The sequence below is a fragment of the Vidua chalybeata genome, chromosome 14 (genome assembly GCF_026979565.1).
Source record: "Vidua chalybeata isolate OUT-0048 chromosome 14, bVidCha1 merged haplotype, whole genome shotgun sequence".
In the NCBI taxonomy this organism is placed as follows: domain Eukaryota; kingdom Metazoa; phylum Chordata; class Aves; order Passeriformes; family Viduidae; genus Vidua; species Vidua chalybeata.
The window spans coordinates 14,608,083-14,626,259 of record NC_071543.1 but is presented as its reverse complement, the minus strand read 5'-3'; the positions used below and the strand labels follow the sequence as shown (position 1 = coordinate 14,626,259).

The following is an 18,177-nucleotide window of genomic DNA, read 5'->3' as shown; positions in this document are numbered from 1 at the left end:
CAACTCCAGGAGCAGGGCAGGACACTGAGCCAGGCTGGGAATGAGGAAAAGATGCTGGAAAAGAGATTTTCACTCCAAATTAAAAATTAGCTTTTCCACCAGGGGAATGAAGATCCTGGAAGCCCCTGCAACACTCTGGGAAAGGGAAGGAGACCTCTTGTATCACCTGTCTGGTTTCCCAGAATCTCTGTGTTCCATAGGGAAGGAGGAGCTGCAGATGCAATTTCAGGGTTGAATTTGTCCCTGCTGTTTCAGAGCATTCCCTGGCAGGAGCTCCAGGAAGGTCTCTCCTGCCCCAGGCAGCTCCTCCCAGGGAATGACTCAGGTGTTTTCCTGCTGACCTGGCTGACAGGAAAGAGTGGATTCTTTCCCAAGGCACGCTCATGTTTTGGGGATGTTAATTAGCAAAGCATTAAGGCCACCAGAATCCATTTCATCCTCCAGAACTTGAGCAGTTACTGATTCCTGGTGGGAAAACAACAGCTCCAGCAACACTGGATTTTTTTAGTGCCTGACAAAACGGAGCTGAGAGGCACAAATTTATAAAATCATGGAATGGTTTGGGTAGGAAGGATGATCCAGTGCCACCCCCTGTCATGGGCAGGGACACCTCCCACTAGCCCAGGTTGCTGCAAGCCCCATCCAACCTGGGCTGGACACTTCAGGGATGAAGGGAGCACTGCCAGGGGTTCAGGCTGCAGGGAAGCAGCACTGGCAGAGTCCTGCAGGTCCTTCTGGAGCAGCAGGATCAGTCCCAGGTGTGTTGCAGGGCAGGGCTCACCTGAGGGCTCCACGAGCCACGTGCTCCTGGCTCCATTCAGAGTCACGTTTGGATCCACAGGATCCTGTGTTGTCATCCCAAAACAGGGATCCTTCTTCCCCCAGGTTTTGGTAACCTCAAGCATGTCCAGACCTAACCCTCAGTGAGGCAATTCCACCCACAAGTCACTTGTCCTTCCAACACCTGCACATCACTTCCAGCTCATTGGCTGCTCAATTTCTTGGATTAAATCTCATTTTTTGCTGTTTGGGCTTGAAAGTAACAAAGATCAAACATCAAAAAAGAGACTTCCTGAGAACATTGTCACATATTCTACATTTTACAACAACGTCAGCAAAGTCCTTTCTCCTCCTCCATCCTTCCTCCTTCTTTCTCCCCCTCTGTCCTTCCTTCTGCTCCATCCTTCCTCCCTCCGGTGTCCTTCCTTCTCTATTCCTCCACCTCTGTCCTTCCTCCTCCCATCCCATCCTTCTTCCTCATTCATCCTTCCTCATGCTGCATGCTCCATCCTTCCTCCATTCCTCCTCCTCCTCCATCCCTGCTCAGGACAGGAATGTCACACCTCGGAGCAAACCCCTCTTACCGCCCAGGCGGGTGTGGCAGCAGGAGAGCGCAGTGTTGGTGAAATAACTTTATTTATTTAGTGATACACTGTGGCTGTGTCACACAGTCCTTACTCAGAGTTACAGTCACACTTAACTCGCTACAGCTACAAGACAGCAGGGCCGGACACACGGCAGGAACACATCCAGAAAAACAGTGGGAAGGGAACTATTGGATTCCACTAATTACCCCCCGCCCCTAATTGGGGTCTCCCCCCTCCCGCCCCGGTCCGTGACTCGAACAACACGAAGGGACAGCAGAGCTGCCTGAGGAGGGACAGCAACACCCATTCTACAGACACGGACACCGACACCAGCAATTCCCACAAGGGGCTATGTACAGGGAATGGGATCAGCTTCCCGAGGGGCAGGGATGGGACTCGCATCCCAGCTTCCTCCTGCGGCCAGCTCGCCCCAGGGGAAGGGACTCTGGGGACCTCAGGGAGCTGCTGCCAGCCCAGGGCTGCCACATCCCAGCCCAGGGCTGTCCCTTCCCCTCCTCAGGTGCACACAGAGTGTCAGGGACCGAGGGACACCCTGCCAAGGGAGGGGAGGGAGTGCCACTGACCCCCCCACCGTGGCCACTGTCCTACCACAGCACCCTCCGTGTCACACAGGCCAGGCGGGGAAAGGACAGCGGAATTCTCCTTTCTGCCAACTGACAAACCAACTTTTTGTGGACCCCAAAACCCCAGGAAATCTCTGAAAAGCTCTATGAATTAATTCAAAACCAGGGCCTGGGGGAAAGGAGGCAGTCCCCAGCCTCAAAGGTTGGGGAGTGACACCAGAATTCCCTTCAGCAGCGTCCAATCCTCCACCCACTGTGACAGGAATTCCCTGCCGCTGCTCCCCTCAGCTTTGGCAAAGGTTAAAACTCCCCCAGGAGTGAAATGGCTGCTGGTTGCACCCCAGAGCTCTGCTCCAAGGGCAGAGGCAATGGGAACGATTCCACCAAGCAGCAACCTGGCAGTGGGAGTGGAATGTTGCCCTTCCCTCTGCTGTGGCTCTCCTGCTCCGCATGAAGCAGCTCCAGTGACAAAGAACAGGAGAACGAAGATCAGGGAAGGAGCCTGAGGAGCATCCATGACTCCCAGGACAGGCATTGCCCCTGCAGTGATGGATTCCAGGTCACTGTTTGCTTCCAGAATCCCTGAGGATCTCTCCCCACCCAGCTCGGGCTGCAAAGCCTGTTTCCTCGTCCTCCCCTACGTCTGCAGCCAACAGTCACCAACATCCTCTGGATGGGAAGAGATTCCAGCCGAGGGGAGCAGGCTCTGGGATGTCCCTGCCACACAAATGGGAGCAACAAGGCCAAAGCTCTCAGAGTCTGGGGCTTTCCAGGGCCTGTGTGACTCGAGGGGCAAAACTGGGAAGTGGTGAGCAAGAGTTAGCCAGGATCATCCACGGAAAGGAGAAACCAGGGAGCTCATGGGGTGTGTGCCCTGCGGGAAGCAAAGCCTGGGAACCTGCAGAGTCCAAAATGGCAAGTCCAAGTGACTGGTTTAAGTTTAAGGAGCAGCCTTTTTCCAGAGGAAGTGGGGATGCAGGACAGGGGGCTGGAGAAGGCAGGGGGAGGATGCAAGGCAGGAGGGAAGGCAGAAAACCCACCCCTCCCCAAAGCTTCATTTTTGTCTTCCCTAACTCGGCAGCTTTTCCATGGCATTCACAAGATACATCTGAGCAGGGAGGCTCCAGGTGGGAACAGGGGGAGAAAGGGAGGAAAGAGAGAGAAAGTGTGAAGGGCACCGTGGTGCCAAAGTGCAACAACATAAAAAAATAAACTCAAAAGACAGGACACTCATTCTGCACTCAGGGCTCAAACCATGCAGTGAGAGGGGCGGCCGGGGCTGCTCCCCACCAGTACACAGGGATTCACTCGCTTGGGAATGGTTTTCCAGCCCCAGAGGGGTGGCAATGAGCGGGATGTTCTCCGGGAGCCCGGCCGGGCGGGGGTGCTGCTGGCAGGGGCTGTTAGCAGGAGCACCCGCTCTCCGTGACTGGCTGCTCGGGGGGCTTCTCTAGTTTGATGTCAATCACTGCAGGGACAGTCAAGGAATCATCTGGGACAGGATTTGGAAGGGTTGTTTGGGGTCTCTCCAGGGCCTGCCTGCACAGGGTAACTGCAAAGGCAGGCACGTGGTGAGACCTTTCAGAGGATGGACAAAAAGAGTAACAAACTCTGGTGTTTTAAAGCTGTGGAAATTCCAGCCTCAGCTCGAGTGGAGAAGCAAAACCTGTGCTGGCCATTGGTTGTGTACATTTATACCTGGCCCACAAACAGGGTCATACAATCCCAGGGTGGCTTGGGTTGGAGGGGACCTTAGAGATCACTCAGTGCCACCCCCTGCCATGGGCAGGGACACCTTCCACTAGCCCAGGGTGCTCCAAACCCCATCCAAGCTGGCTCTGGACACTTCCAGGGATGCAGGGGCAGCCACAGCTTCTCTGGGCACCCTGTGCCAGGGCCTGGCCACCCTCACAGGGAAGGATTCCTTCCCAATATCCCATCCAACCCTGCCCTGTGGCAGTGGGAAGCCATTCCCCCTTGTCCTGTCACTCCAAGCCATTGCAAATATTCCCTTTCCATTTTTCTTCTTGGCTTCTTCAGGTCCTGAAGACCCAAATTAGGTCACCCCAAAGCTTCTCTTCTCCAGCCTGAATAATCCCACATTGTTCCAACCTTTCCCCATGGCAGAGCTGCTCCATCCCTCTGCTCACACTCCAACAGCTCCGTGCCCTGCTTCAGCCACATCCCTGCAAACCCCAGCGAGGCCCATCCCCACCATGTGCCAAAGAAAGCCAGTAAGCCCCATTTAACACCAGATCACTGCCCAATTCCATGGGAAAACAAGGATACTGTCTTCTTTGCTCTTCTCTGGTGTGCTGTCCATCCCAGGTAAGGCAGCAGCCACACGGCGGAAAAGCTGGAAAGCAGCAAGAGAGAAGCTCAAGGCTTGTCAGAAAGTTCCTGTTAAAAACATTGTTTTACAGCAGGACTCTGAGGCTGAGTTGTACAAACTCCTTAAGTGGGTACTTTAGCAGGCAGAGCAGTGATCAAAAATGTCATGAGAATTTTATGTAGGAAATTTAACAGGTTTTAAAGAACTTACATTGAAGAACTTATTCAATGCCTACAAAAAAAGTTTTATTTTACCTGTTCCTGCTTAAAGAGAACATGGAATTAATTAGTAGCATTCTTCCAGGGATTCATGGAACTCCCTCCTGCACTTACTAAACATTATTTACCATGTTCAGCCTCTGCTTGTGCACACAGGGTGCACATTTGGGGATCTCTGATCACTCAGCTGGCACTGAATATTCCTTTGTGGAACAACAGAGCTCTTAGAGCCCAGCCCTTCAGATCAGTCCTGCTGCCAAAGAGCCATTCCTCAGCAGAACTGCTGGTTCCAGGGAGCTGCACTTACACTGGGAAGGGCTATGATATCCCCAGAAAACCTGGAAAATGGGTTTGCATCATTCCTCAGTCAATGTCTGGAGCTCGCCCTGCTGCCCTCACACAGCGCAGACACTGCCAGGCTGCTGAACTCTGCTGCATCAAACCCCAGAGCAAGCCCTGCTGCTGCTGATTCCCCTCCCAGCAGCTCCTCAGCCACCCCTCAAAGGGTGTTCCCTGCAAAGCCAAGGTCCCAGTGAGGGGCTGGGGTTTGCAGCCTTCAAATCCCAGCTCTCCTCACGAACACCCGCTGGGCAGAGGAGGCAACACGAGTCAAAATCAACCACTGAAGTGGGTTCGATCCAGAACAGCCACAAAAACTGAGCCCAAAGCCTCCCAACCCCACTGTGAGGCTGGACCAAGCTGCTGGTGTGCAGCAAACCCCTGAGGATGTTTCCCAATTTCCTCCAGAGCTCACAGCTTCTTATTCCAAGCTCTGTCATATCCAGAACAATCCCTGAACCAGTGGAGAGGGGAATCACAAGCAACAGGCAAAGGGCATAAGCAGAAATCTGAGAAATTCTGCTTACAATGAAAATTTAAAGGTTATTTTGCTGTTTGGTTGATCAAACACTGGCACTTGGACAGTCCCTCTCCTTTGAGAGGTTCCAAACTCAGCTGGAGTCAGCTCTGGGCAGCCAGCTCTGAGCAGGAGGGTTGGAATGGGTGATTTCCAGAGAACCCTTCCAATCTCAATTCCTCTAAAATATTTCAAGATTCTCTGGCTGGCAAACAGAAGCAGGAACTTCTACTCCAGTGTATCAGCAGAAACAATTCTCTCCACTGATGTCAGCAGTGATTTCAGCAAACAGTGCATTGACTGCAAACCAAACCAAACCAAATTCCAGCTGACTGGCTGCACAAAACAATGATTTTCCCCCTTTCCCATCCCTCAGCACATTCTGGAGTCAGTCCTCCTTTGTTTCAAGGTTTAGCTTTGACAGGGAATCATTGACTCAACAGGGAAGGAGCTTGCACTACACAAACCAAGAAACACTTCAGGGGCTGGCAGTAAACACGAGGAAATTGCTGCAGGATCACAAATCCACCCTGGAGCAGAGGAGAGCAGTGAGGGGAGATTCCTGGCTGAGAACACAGCCTGCATGTACCTGTTTCACATTGTAGCCAGTCTTTGCACTGGTCTCAATGAACATCACATTCAGCTCTTTGGCTCTCTGTTCCCCTTCCTCTGTGGTGATTTGCCTGCACAAAGGTGGGAAAGAGACACAAGGAACACAAGGAAGAGTTAGAGATGGCTGGCAGTGAGTTGCTGCTCCCACTCCAAGAGGGTACAGCCCACCTCAGGACCCTGGAGGCTTCAGCACCCCCAGGTCTTTCAGCTGGGAGTGAAAACATCTCAGGGAAGCTCCCCAGGGAACACCTGGAGTTGTGGCAGGTGAGCAGGACAGGCTGAAGCCTGTGCAGAACACCTGAGCCTCATCCACAGCATTCATTCCAGGCAAGGAAAAATCCCCACATCGAGACAGGGAGCTTCCCAAATCTGACAGAGGGAATGTTGTGAGGTGACACAAAGACTGCAGAAAGGCTCCAGCAGCAGGGACAGTGCAGCAGCTTGGGGACAAGCACCTGGAATTGCCCCTCTGTGTCTCATTAAGTCCTGCTTTAACACTTTCAACACACAGCACATTCAGCTCTCGGGCTTTTCCCTCAGCCTCCTCCACAGAAACCTGTCTCCAGTAATGAGAACAAATCACAGAGCAGAAAAACCAAACCAAAGCAAAAGAGTCCAAAAATGAGAGAAAGGAAACTGCAGGGAGAAAGAAAAAACAACAAAAAAAAAAACCCCAGCAACCAACTGAAGCAACACTGAATGGAATGAAAAACTTACCAGGCTGCACTGAACAGGAACAGGGCTATTTTTAGTGCTGCTTTTTGGCTTCAGAACTTGCCTCATCCCTGGTTTTTATCAGAGGATGAATGGCTTCCCTGTATTCTGCCTCAAAATAAAAATGTCACCTTTGTGACACCAAAGGTGGCTTTGTCCAGCCTTTCCAGGCCCAGAATTTCAGCCTCACACAAGCCCAAGTTCCTTTGAAAAGAAAGGCAAGGCAGCTCCTGTTACTGACACCTGGATATTCCCTTCCCCAACATTCCAAATTCCAGCCCACACCAGGACTACTGTCACATTCAGCTCCCAAAACAAGAATTTCCAGTGCTGCATGAACTTCAGCTGTAGCTGCTTCAAACAATTTTCTGGTATTTTTAATTCTTGCAGCAGTCCTGGGCCAGCTGTTGTGCACCATCAGGAAATACTCCAAGGCTGAAATGATCCCACTGGCCTTTCTAGTTTCACATGAAACTGTTTTTTGAGAGGAATTAGAAATGCCAGGTTGTTCTGTCAGGGAGCTGCAGTTATTCCCAGGTGCCAGAAGGGAATGGGAGAGGCTCAGTGGTCAAAATCCAGAGCTGGCTCAGAGACAACATCTTGGATTTTGCTTTTGTGAATGATTTCAGGGACAGATCATGAGTTCAACACACATGGAAGTCTTAAGCAAAATGAACTCTGCATGTTTTTATTGTATTCCTGAAGCTCTGAGCATCAGGTTTTAGGAATATTTCCAAAGTGCAAGGCATGGGACACCTCAAAATGCTTCCCAGTGAAGTGGGAAAAGCCAAATGGAATTATCCCTGCTTTTCCTGCTGAGCATGAAAACTAAAAACCTGCAGGGCAAACAGGGATGTTGGGGATGCTGGGACACAAAACCACCAGAATCACAGGAGAAAATTCACATCACAACACATCCTGAAGGAATGTGTAACTGCAGGAGTGAGCAAAGCAAGAGCTAGGATTAAAAATGTGGGAATGTCCCTCAATGGAACACTCAGATCACTCTGCCCATCATCCCAAGAAACAGAGTAAACTGATACTCAAATAAAAGCCAAGATTTTGTTTAATTAAAACATTAATGGCATCTCTAAATTGTTCTCCTTTGATCAGGAAAATCTTGTTAACAGCCAAAGGCCAAGGATTTGGTACTTTAAGGCTTTATTTTGCTGTGAGATTCAGGTGTTTCCCAGTTCTACCTTCCTGAGGTGATTTTCTGTGCATCAGATCAAAATCCCCCTGTGGTTTAAGCCCTCACACATCCCCTGAGAGCCAAAGCCCACATTTGTGGGACGTGTGAGGATGTCTCAGTAGGAAGAGCTGGAATTGCCTGGTTCACTCCATCTTCCCTTTGCCAACTGCTTCTGGCACCACCCATTAAAATAAAAACCTTCCCTTACCTACACTGCTCATGATACCTTCCTAAGGAACAAAAAATCTCTGAAAATATTCACCAAAATCACTGTTAAATCAACAATCCAGAGAAGGATTTGAAATAAGAACACAAATAAAGGCTGTGCTCTTCTAAGAGCTCATTACACTGGTTATTTTGGGTCATGTGCTGTAGAATTAAGAGTTTAAAAGCAAAATGGAACCTCCCAAAACATTAATCTGTGTCATTTTAGGAGGCTAATTAAATTCTTGGGTCTCTCTTTGGGGGAAGTTTGGGTTTTGCAGATTTGGTTTCATTTCACACATCCACAAGCTCAGGGTGTGTTATGTATGACATGGAATTTATACTCAGAGAAATTTCTAATTTTAGATCAATCCAACAAAAGTTTGTGCTGCTTCTTAACGAGGAGAAACTGTGCCATGAACTTCCAGCTGCACGTGCAGAGACAGTGAGGGAAATGAGTGGAAAACAGTGAAAATCAGCTGATTTCTTTGCTTTCACAGGCAGCTTTTAGCCTTTACCTCAGTGTGAAAAGTAAAATCAGACAAAATACTCTACTGAGATAATGGTGCAGAGCCACTTGAGCAATTTTTTAAGGTGGGTTTGTTTAAAACTATTTGTTGGACAGCAAAGGGAATAACTTTTGCTGAAACCAGAGATGAGAATTTCCTGACAGGCAATGTTGTGTTTAACACTAAGCCTTGTTTTAAGCCCAGACTGGCCCCAGGCCCTGGTGGCTCTGGGCAGGGCAGCAGGGCCCAGTTTCCCTCGTTACCTCTTGTCTGCCAGGTCGGTTTTGTTCCCCACCAACATGATGATGACATCACTGCCTCGCTCTGTCCTGACGTCATCGATCCACTTGGAGGTTTGCTGGAAAGAATTCAAGTCTGCAGGGAAGAACAAAATAGCAAAGGTGAGGATAAAACTCCTTTATGACAGGGAAAACGCTTCACTTGTACACAAGTGCTTCTCCCAACTGCTGCCCTGATTTTTAAAAGTGTTAAGTTTTCTTTTATAGTTCTTTTGAAAGTGTTAAAGTTCTTTTAAAAGTTTTATATGCCTTCTGATGTTTACATATTTCTACTGGAGTTCTCACGCACTGTTCACATAAATAATGATTGTTTTGCATTCTTCTTTGTGGGAGGACAGAATTGATGGACTGATGGTTTGACCAGTGTGGTTGGAGAGGTGGCAATTTCATCCTCCAGTCCATTGTCATTGTTGGAATTCTATATATTGCGAGGTCAGAAATAAAACTGGCTCTTTTCCTCTTTTGAACTTACCAAGATTCTGTGTATTCATTTTGTGTCCAATAGTGACACCCAGCCTCCCCACCCCACACCAATTATTTCCCGTCCAGAAAGACAAGGAAGGGGTGAAAACATTTCTGATTTTAATGATGTTTTTGCAGAACTTATGGCTGTAACTTCTCAGTTCTGCTCGTGTGGGGTGTTTCTGCCAAGGACACAGCAGAGCCCCCCTGCCCTGTGCTGCCACCTGACGCTGCTGAGCCAGGGAACGGGCGAAATGACTCGCACGATTTCAGAAGGCAAAAAGAGTTTATTCAAAACACATCTCTCTTTTATAGAGAGCATCGTGAACATTAATTCCACTGGTCTTAAAGTAAAAACACTTCACCTGATTGGTACACTGGACTTAGGTCAGTGTGGTAGAACGTATCTATAAACAATGTGAACGGAAAGCAAGATAACAGATTGTTTACATTCCTCCCAGACTTTTCCCCAGGCTTAGCCTGGCAGAAATCTTTCTCTTTTTCCCCCTGACTGAACTGAGAACACCCACAGCCAGCAGGCCCCACTCACTTGTGATGTCATAGACCACGACGGCGATGGTGGAGTCGCGGATGTAGCTGGGGATGAGGCTGCGGAACCGCTCCTGCCCCGCCGTGTCCCAGAGCTGCAGCCGGACCTGCTGGGGCCAGCCCGGCCCACAGGGAGAGGAGAGAGAGCAGGAAAACCCTTTAGGGAAAAAGCCACTTCCACACCCGACTGCAGCAGCTGAGGTGACCTTGTCATCTCGCCCCAAATCCAACCCCAGCAGAGCTGTTTCCTGGATCTGTTTGTAAAGTGCTAAAATTCCCTCCTTTGCTTGCCCAGAGATCCTGCTACTCCCAAACATCTCTAGGATTTGGCTCCCACCTCATTACTGGGGGTAGCCAACAGTACAGCACTGATCTCCCAGGATTAGGGATGGGATCTCCACAGGACTCATAGCCTGGAGCATCTCTGATCAAAGCTTTTGGGGCAATTCCCACAGGACAGACACCAGGCAGGAAAACAGCATCCACCCTCCAGCATGGAGCATCCATGTGATGGCAGTGGGGATTTTCACGTGATATTGAAGCAATGATAAACTTAAATTCCAGCAGAAATGAAAGCAAGTGTTACACACTGCAGGGTTCAGGTGGTGCAAAGGCCATTGGGTTCTACCTTCCAGAGCAGCACAGGAGCTACAAAAATGCTGGGCCAGGAAGAGTTTGACCCCAAACACAAACTGTTATTATTATATATTATTATATATGACAGCTCCAAGGTCTGGGACCTGCCTGGCTGAGCCAGCACTGCTCAAAAACTCCCCAGACAAAAAGCTTTCCACACTGGGAGTGCCTCCTTTTCTTTTGCCCCACAGTCCCTAAAAACAGGATTGCTCCTCATTCCCAACAGTTTTATGGAGGCACCCACTGGCTCCCAGTTTACAGCTGCAAATAATCCCAGCAGGGAGGCAGAGCACTGGTTAATGAACCAGCTCATCAAGGAAAAGCAGCTTCTTCAGGACCAAGCACTGCTTGTTTAGAAGAGGAAGAGAAGCTGATAGAGCACAGGCCTGCAGTCAGATTCAAAACAACATCTTATCTCCATCAGGGAATGTCGAGCTGATGCCCTGGGGCTTAAGGAAGATTAGGGTTTATAGTTAAAGCAATTAGCTGGTGCTTCATTTTGACGGCAGACTTGATTACAGGAGCAGAAGTCAGGGCTCTTCTCTATGCCAGGAAAGTCAAGGTGACAAAGTGGGAGCACCTGGGCAGTGTCACAGCAGAGCTGTGATCAGACAGCCCCTGGACTTCCCAAACTTCCACACCCTCCCCGGACAGTGCAGTTACACTGGAATAGTCTCCATGAACATTCAGCCAGGTGCTGACTGAACCACCCAAAACCTTCAGACTCACAGGCAAAAGGCAGCTGGGGGAAGCACCACAGAGCTGGCCCAGGTAATCTGTTTAATTTCTTAAATGTATTAAATTAGTTTAATTTGTTTAATCTGTAATTTGTGCAAAGTAAAGTTATTTGAGGGAAGGTCTCCAGTGAGCAGGTACCACACAGACACCCCTGAAGTGACCCAGGTTTGCTGCATTTCTACAAGTCCAGGTTTGTGTGCACCCATTTTAGAAGGGAAATTACAAATAACCACTGTGGGATACCAGGAAAGAGCCCAGCCCTCCTTAGGAACAACCTCCAGGAGGGGCCTGAGCTGAGAATGGACTCCCCTCATGGATCTCTCCATCTGCATTTTGGGATGTCCAGCACATCAACAATAGCCAAGCAATTTCATTGTGCCCCCAAAAGTACCTGAACACGTCCCTTTTGCAACACAAGAAAACTTTAAACCTCTCAGTCACTAAGAACAGTGAAAAAATGAAAATATCTGCAAAGATCAGCCCGTTACTGAAGAATTATGAGATCAGCTGTCACTTAATTTCTTCTGACATGGCTGAGAACTGTTAAGAATAAAGCTGGGCCAGAGCTTTTCCACCTGTGCTGCTTTCTTTACTGAAATTTATATAAATCCTGATACCGTAGATTAACAAAACCCCCACCAGATCAAGTGGAATCAAAACCAAGAAGTTACAATGAAATAATTATCTTCATAACTTCCTATCTTGCATTAAAACATTTATGTCAAGAGTTACAGAGAATTTCCCTTGTTTGTTCTTTAGAAATTGAGGTTGTTGCATCTCTGCTCTTTCAAAAGCTCTCTCATGAGTCTCCAGGTCTCTTTTCCAAAAAAAAATGGGAATCCTGAATCCTCCTAAGTCACTCCACAGCTTCTGTTTAAAAGGGTCTTATTTTGTTTTACCTACTCTGACAATGCTCCTTTGCTTTGGCACCTGAAGCTGTTACTTGTATAACCTCTCTCCTTACCCAGAAATAAAAAAGAAAAATAATTTTGAAGTTAAAAAAAAAAAACAAAAAAAACACCAAAAACCAACAAAACAGAAAAACAGTAAAGCTTTCCAGAGGCTACCATCAACCAGCACAGACAGAGGAATTCCCAATCCCTGCCAACACCCACAAGAGGCTGATGGGCTGTTTTAGCTCTTTTTGGGTACCACCACCACATCCAGAGTAAAGATGTGTTAAAAGCAAGGTCCCTGCAGACCCTGGGCTCGATACCTACTTGTGATGCCAAAGACAATGAGAGCCACAGCAGAGTCACGGATGGAGCTGGGAATGAGGAACCTCTCCTGGCCGGCTGTGTCCCACAGCTGCAGCCTGATCTGGGAAATGGAAAAGTGTAGGGCAAGGGGAAGGGGAACAGCAGGAAAATGGAGAACAAAACCAAAACTCAAGTGAAATCAACATAAATAAATAAAAATAAGTTGCAAAGCAAAACTAAGGCAACAAAAGGAAAGTTCAAATGGAACAGAAATGTGAAAAGAGGCAGCGACACTTCCCGAGGTCTGGGAGCATCCCTCCCTCCACACACCCAAGAATATCTCACACATTCCAACACCAGAAACTGGGAGAGCCCTAAACCCCTCCTCATGGCACCAGCTAACAAGGGAAATGCACAGCCAGGCCTCAGGGATCCTGCCAGAACAGCCACACAAGCAGCTGGCCAGATGTGGGACTCCTGACCCTCAGGACCACCTCAGCCCAGCCTGGATGATCCCACTGGAAAACCAGAGGTGGTGGAAGCTCCAATAGCAACCACCCTCCAGGCTGGCTTCTCCTGCACTGCAATCCAACAGGGCTGGAAGATATGGACACAGAGAGGAGGAGGAACTGCTCAGTCTCTCAGGAATGAGGGGAACTGGTAAATGGATGTGGCTCCTGACAGCCAGGACTGAGGATGGGGCTTCTGGTGGCTCCAGCTCACTTAATTCCACACATCCCAATGCTGGGAATGTCACTCAGCTGCCCTTCCTGGGAGATGGTTTTAAAGAACCAAATTCTACATGTATTTCATGGAATTCCAGAATGATTTGGGGTGGATGGGATCTTAAAGCTCATCTAATTCCACCCCTGCCATGGGCAGGGACACCTACAATCCCAGCTTGCTCCAAGCCCTGTCCAACCCAGCCTTGGACCCTTCCAGGGATGAAGATCCCTTCTGCTGGCTTTTGCTCTAAGGCCACATCAAATCCACCAAAGCACACATCCCAGCTGGAGCTCAGCATTCCTCATTTCCAGCCCAGAAATCAAAGCCTACTGCAAAATCCAGCATTAACCACATCTGAGAAACTATTCCAGTGTCTGAATTTTTTCAGCTTGTTTGCTTGTATTGTCCTTCCTCTTATCTACACTCCACACCTCTGTTATCTGAACAGGCTTTATGGGCTCTGTGGACCACTTACATAACCAGGAAACTCACAGCATTCCAACACTGGGAGGAAAATGGGATTTTTCTGGATAGCAGGGCAGCAGGTAAATGACATCCTGACTTACACAACCATGAGAAACCCACACCACCATAACAGCACACAGGCATCCACAGGTGTCAAGCAGCATTCCCAGGATCTTCGCCTTAAACAAAGGCTAAGGAAGGGTTTTTCTAAGAGGGAATCATTGGTAAAAAAGAAGAGAAATTCTCAGGAAACTCAGCACACACACTGAAAAGAAACTTTGGAAGCAGCAGGCCCAAAGACCCACACAGCAGTGTCACCTGCTCCCCACAGCTCTGTCACACTCCTCACACAGCAGTAAAATGGGGAAAAGGCAAACACTGGCAAAACATGAGCAAACCCACAAATACTGAGAGGAAATCCAGGAGAAGGGAGTGAGAGGTCTCTGTGCAAACAGGAATCTCAAGCAGGCTAAATCCCGAATTGCTTTATTGCAGTAGGTCAGAGCTGTGTTACCACAAGAACTTCCTAGGAGGAGCAGGGAGGTCTAATCATGAAGGACTTCAAGACTTGGAACACCAAGTCCTTGGCTTTTTATTGGCTTCAGGAGCAGCACTGGATGAGCCACGTGGTCCTTTCCAGCTCAGAATATTTTGTGGTACCTGAGGTCTCAGCCCTTTCCATCCTGACAATCCCAGAGGCAGAACTGCAAATTTTGGGAGCAAACTGCACCTAAAGCAGGTCCACACAAGAGGCAGCACATTCCCTGGGATGTGGCCATTATCCAGCCCCAATTTTCCATGGAAGCCTTTGACTTCCTGATGGAGGTATCAGATCTTGTACCAGTGATGGGATTCAACCAAGGCTGGTTCTCTGGAGGCTGCTGGGGGATTGCAGCAGCTGCTGGAGGAAGGGCCAGGGGAAAGAGCCCTCCCAGCCCTGCCCCACTCACCGTGCGGTCCTCCAGGTACATTGTTTTGGACAGGAAATCAATTCCAATGGTTGCCTGGAAAGAGGAGAAGCATTAGGAGCTGTGACTTGCCTTCCAGCACCCCCTTTCTGTACAAACTCAGAAACGTTCCCAAACTTGTTATGAAGCTGGTGAAGATTTGCCTTCAATTGCTTTTAACTGAGGTGATAACAACAAAGCAATCTGGGGATCTGCACCAGCTGCATTTTACAGCATTCCTCAACACTTCTCAGCTCCTCAAGAACCTCTGAGTCTGGATTTTAACCTCAGACATTCCTGTATCTCCACACAGATCGTATCTGAGCTGGCAGTTCCTTCTGGCCTGCCCCAATTCAGTCTGGTAAGAATTATTTTGTTAGAAATACCCAAAAGGTAGAACAAACGAGATCTATAAAATATGGGCAGCTGAAAGCTAAAAAGCCATGTTTATCGAGGGCTTTCCACTTCAGAATGTGCTTCCCTTCCAGTGACATTCAGCAGCTTCATTTCCCAGGCAGGTCTGCATCCACTCCCATTCCCATTGCGACAGCAATTCCAGCACAAAGGCATTTAAAACAATGCACTAAGTTAGGTGCACTCCCAGGCACTTCAATCAAGGAGCTGTCCCAGCTCATCAAAACCCCAGGAAAGAGGAGAGAGCTCCTGATGTACCAGATTTGAGTGTTTTAGGCAGATTATCCCCACTCTTAACACTCACAGATGAATGTGTACCAACGGATAATTGTAAAGAGCAACACAGTCAGTTTTGGGAGGGAGAATTTATTTCTGGGAGGTCTGTTTTCCAACCAGGCCATGGTTTATAACAACTACAGCAAGCAATAAATAAATCTATCAGAGCATCTTACAAGGGACAGGAAAAGAAAGGAAGCACAAGAGAAGAAAAAACACAGGAAGCACAAGAGGATCCAGTTCCAGAGAGTGACTTCTCCTTGACTTCAAATCACCCCAATCTAACCCAGTAACTCTTCTAGGCTGAATTAAAAGATAAAGCCCTAATCTCACCTGCTTTACAGAGATTTGATATTCCCATGAAATACTTCTGAGCGCCCTTGATGCAATTAATTCTTCCCCAAACCTTCAGGCCTCTTACACATCTTCTGCTTTTCATCTGCAGCCTCTTCATCCCCACCCCCCTCTTTGCCTGCCAAGACTTCCCTGGCTTTTCCTATCTTTAGTCCTTTAGTCAAAAAATAGTAATAAAAAAAATTGAGAGACAGAATATACCAAGCTGACTTCTGGCAGATCCATCTACACACTCCAGACTCAACTATTCCGACTGAAATGGAAGCTCTAAAGATAACAAGAGACTAAGAATGTCAGAAAATGTTGGGTTTTTATTCATCCTCCATTTCCTGAGGCTCCCATATCCAGCACCAGAAATCCTGACCATAAAACAATGTTCTCCCCATTTTCCTCAAGGTTTCTCACAGGACTTATCCCACATCCAAAGGGATAAACCTTTGCTAAACCTTGCTCCCTTTCTGGACACTGCACTTGCTGACATCACACTGGATGCTTTGATTTACCATTTCACAGCACATTGTAACCTCTTAATTGATCTTGAACTGACATCTCATGGAGAAGTGGGCTCCCAGGCATCAATTTGAACAGCAGGGCATAGATTCATTAATATAAATATATTTTATATAAAAGCAAATAAATACTATCACATACCTGGTAAGTATTGTCAAAACTGTCATACATAAACCTGGTGATCAGGGAGGTCTTCCCAACTACAAGAGAAGAGAAAAATTACTTTCAAGCAGCAGTGGGAAAAAAAAAAAATCAGCACTGCTTTGGGAGTGGCACTGATCTGACAGCAGCTGCCAATCTCAGGCCATTCCAGCTACACCTTCCTGGGAAACAGCCAGCTGGAAATTTCAGTCCCAAAATGACAGAGGCAGATCAATCTCTGCAGGTCCAAACTTAATCATGGAGATAACCTGGCCCTCAGATCAGGTGTGCTGATAACAAAGAACCAGCTGTTTGCTTTGGGCAAGCAATAAATCTGCTTTGTTACCCTGTTCTGCTCCTTATGTAATCCCCAAGTCTGGGACATAAACATCAAAACAAAGCAGGTGATATCCCAGATGCTGTTCTGCTGCCTCTGGCTGCGTGGAAAAGCAATATTCCACACTCCTATCCTTCCTTCGTAACAAGATTTTAGATACAGAGCGAACTCTGGTGCTTTGTTTCAAAACTTTAAATTTACATCTCCAAATATCATCACGAGACAAAGTGCAGAACTGACAAGAAATGAAAAACAAAGATAAAGCTCCAATTCTGGCTCAGGAAGCTGGAGGAAGCTGAGAAAAATTCAAAGGACATGGATAGAAGACAAAAAAGGAATAAACTGCCTAAAAAGGTTGTGCAATTAGGAACATTGGAGAGGGTTAAAAACACCTTAGACAAATGTCTATCAGCACCAATGTCAACCCTCCATTGAAAACGCTGGGAAATTAGAAAACTTCTGGAAATCCCTCCAAGACCTCTAGTTCCAGGCTCGAGGAGAAGGTGAGGAGTAACAACCCCCACGATGGTTTGGGTTGGAAGAGACCTTAAAGCTCATCCAGTTCCACCCCTGCCGCAGGCAGGGACACCTTCCGTCGTCCAGGTGGCTCCAAGCCCCGTCCAACGGGCCTTGGACACTCCCAGCGAGAAAACACCGGGACTCCAAGGCAAACACACAACTCATCCACCTATTCCCAGGGAAGGGCCACAAAAGAGAGGCCGTCTGAGGCAAAACAAAACCCCCGCGGCTGCGAGGGAGGGAGGGCGGGAGGCCGCGGCCAGAGGGGCAGCGCAGCCGCCGGGAGCCCCCGCAGCTCCGGGGCCGCACTGCGGGCCCGGGAGGGCGGAACGGAGCCCCGGCCGCTGGGAAGGGCCGGGAACGGAGCCCCGGCCGCTGGGAAGGGCCGGGAACGGAGCCCCGGCCGCCGGGAAGGGCCGGGAACGGAGCCCCGCGCCCCGGCAGCCCCGCCCGCGGAGGCCTCAGGCCGGGCCGCCCCTCCCCGAACCGCGTCCCCCAGCCCGGGCACGGCGCGGCCTCGGCCCCGGGCGCTGCCCCCGCCCCGCCGGCCCCTCCCGGCTCCGCCCGGGCCCGGCCCGGCGCTCACCGCTCTGCTCGCCCAGGAAGACGAGCTTGAACTTCCTGAGCGGGTTGCCGAAGTCGCCGCCGCTGCCGGGCGCGGACATGGCGGCGCGGGGGGGCCGAGCGGGAGCCGTGATGGGGACAAGGAGACAGCGCCGAGCGCCCCGGTACCACCGCCCCGCGCGTCACCTCCGCCGCGTCACCGCCGGCCCGCCCCGCGGGGAGGAGCGCCGCCGCCGCCGCGGGAGGAGGGACGCGGGCCGGGCTGCCGGGGAGGGCGGCTGCTATGGGGACGGGAGGGGGTTGCCATGGTGATGGGGAGGGCGGTTGCCGTGGCGACCGCGCGGCCTCCGGGGCGAGGATGCTGCGGCTTGAAGCGGGATGTGCCCGGGCTGTAGCGGGATTGGAGCCGGCTGTACCGGGACGGATCCGGCTGCAGCGTGGCTGGAGCCCTCT

The 18,177-nt window shown here is 49.5% G+C and overlaps 1 protein-coding gene across 2 annotated transcripts; it reads right to left on the bottom strand.

The window, feature by feature from the left end:
• Positions 1-1,397: 1,397 nt before the first annotated feature.
• On the bottom strand, positions 1,398-17,987 carry LOC128795106 (ras-related protein Rab-6A-like). Of its 2 annotated transcripts, XM_053955601.1 has the most exons (9): positions 17,747-17,836; positions 16,305-16,363; positions 14,613-14,666; positions 12,493-12,592; positions 9,900-10,005; positions 8,852-8,963; positions 5,947-6,040; positions 4,241-4,307; positions 1,398-3,419 (listed from the first exon to the last, which is right to left on the bottom strand). In XM_053955601.1, the coding sequence occupies exons 2-9, from the start codon at positions 16,328-16,330 to the stop codon at positions 3,355-3,357; spliced, it is 624 nt and encodes a 207-aa protein (XP_053811576.1). In that variant the 5' UTR covers positions 16,331-16,363; positions 17,747-17,836; the 3' UTR covers positions 1,398-3,354. The 2 variants fall into 2 exon arrangements, with proteins under 2 accessions (XP_053811576.1, XP_053811575.1); XM_053955600.1 differs by lacking the exon at positions 12,493-12,592 and having other exon boundaries at positions 17,747-17,987.
• Positions 17,988-18,177: the final 190 nt, after the last annotated feature.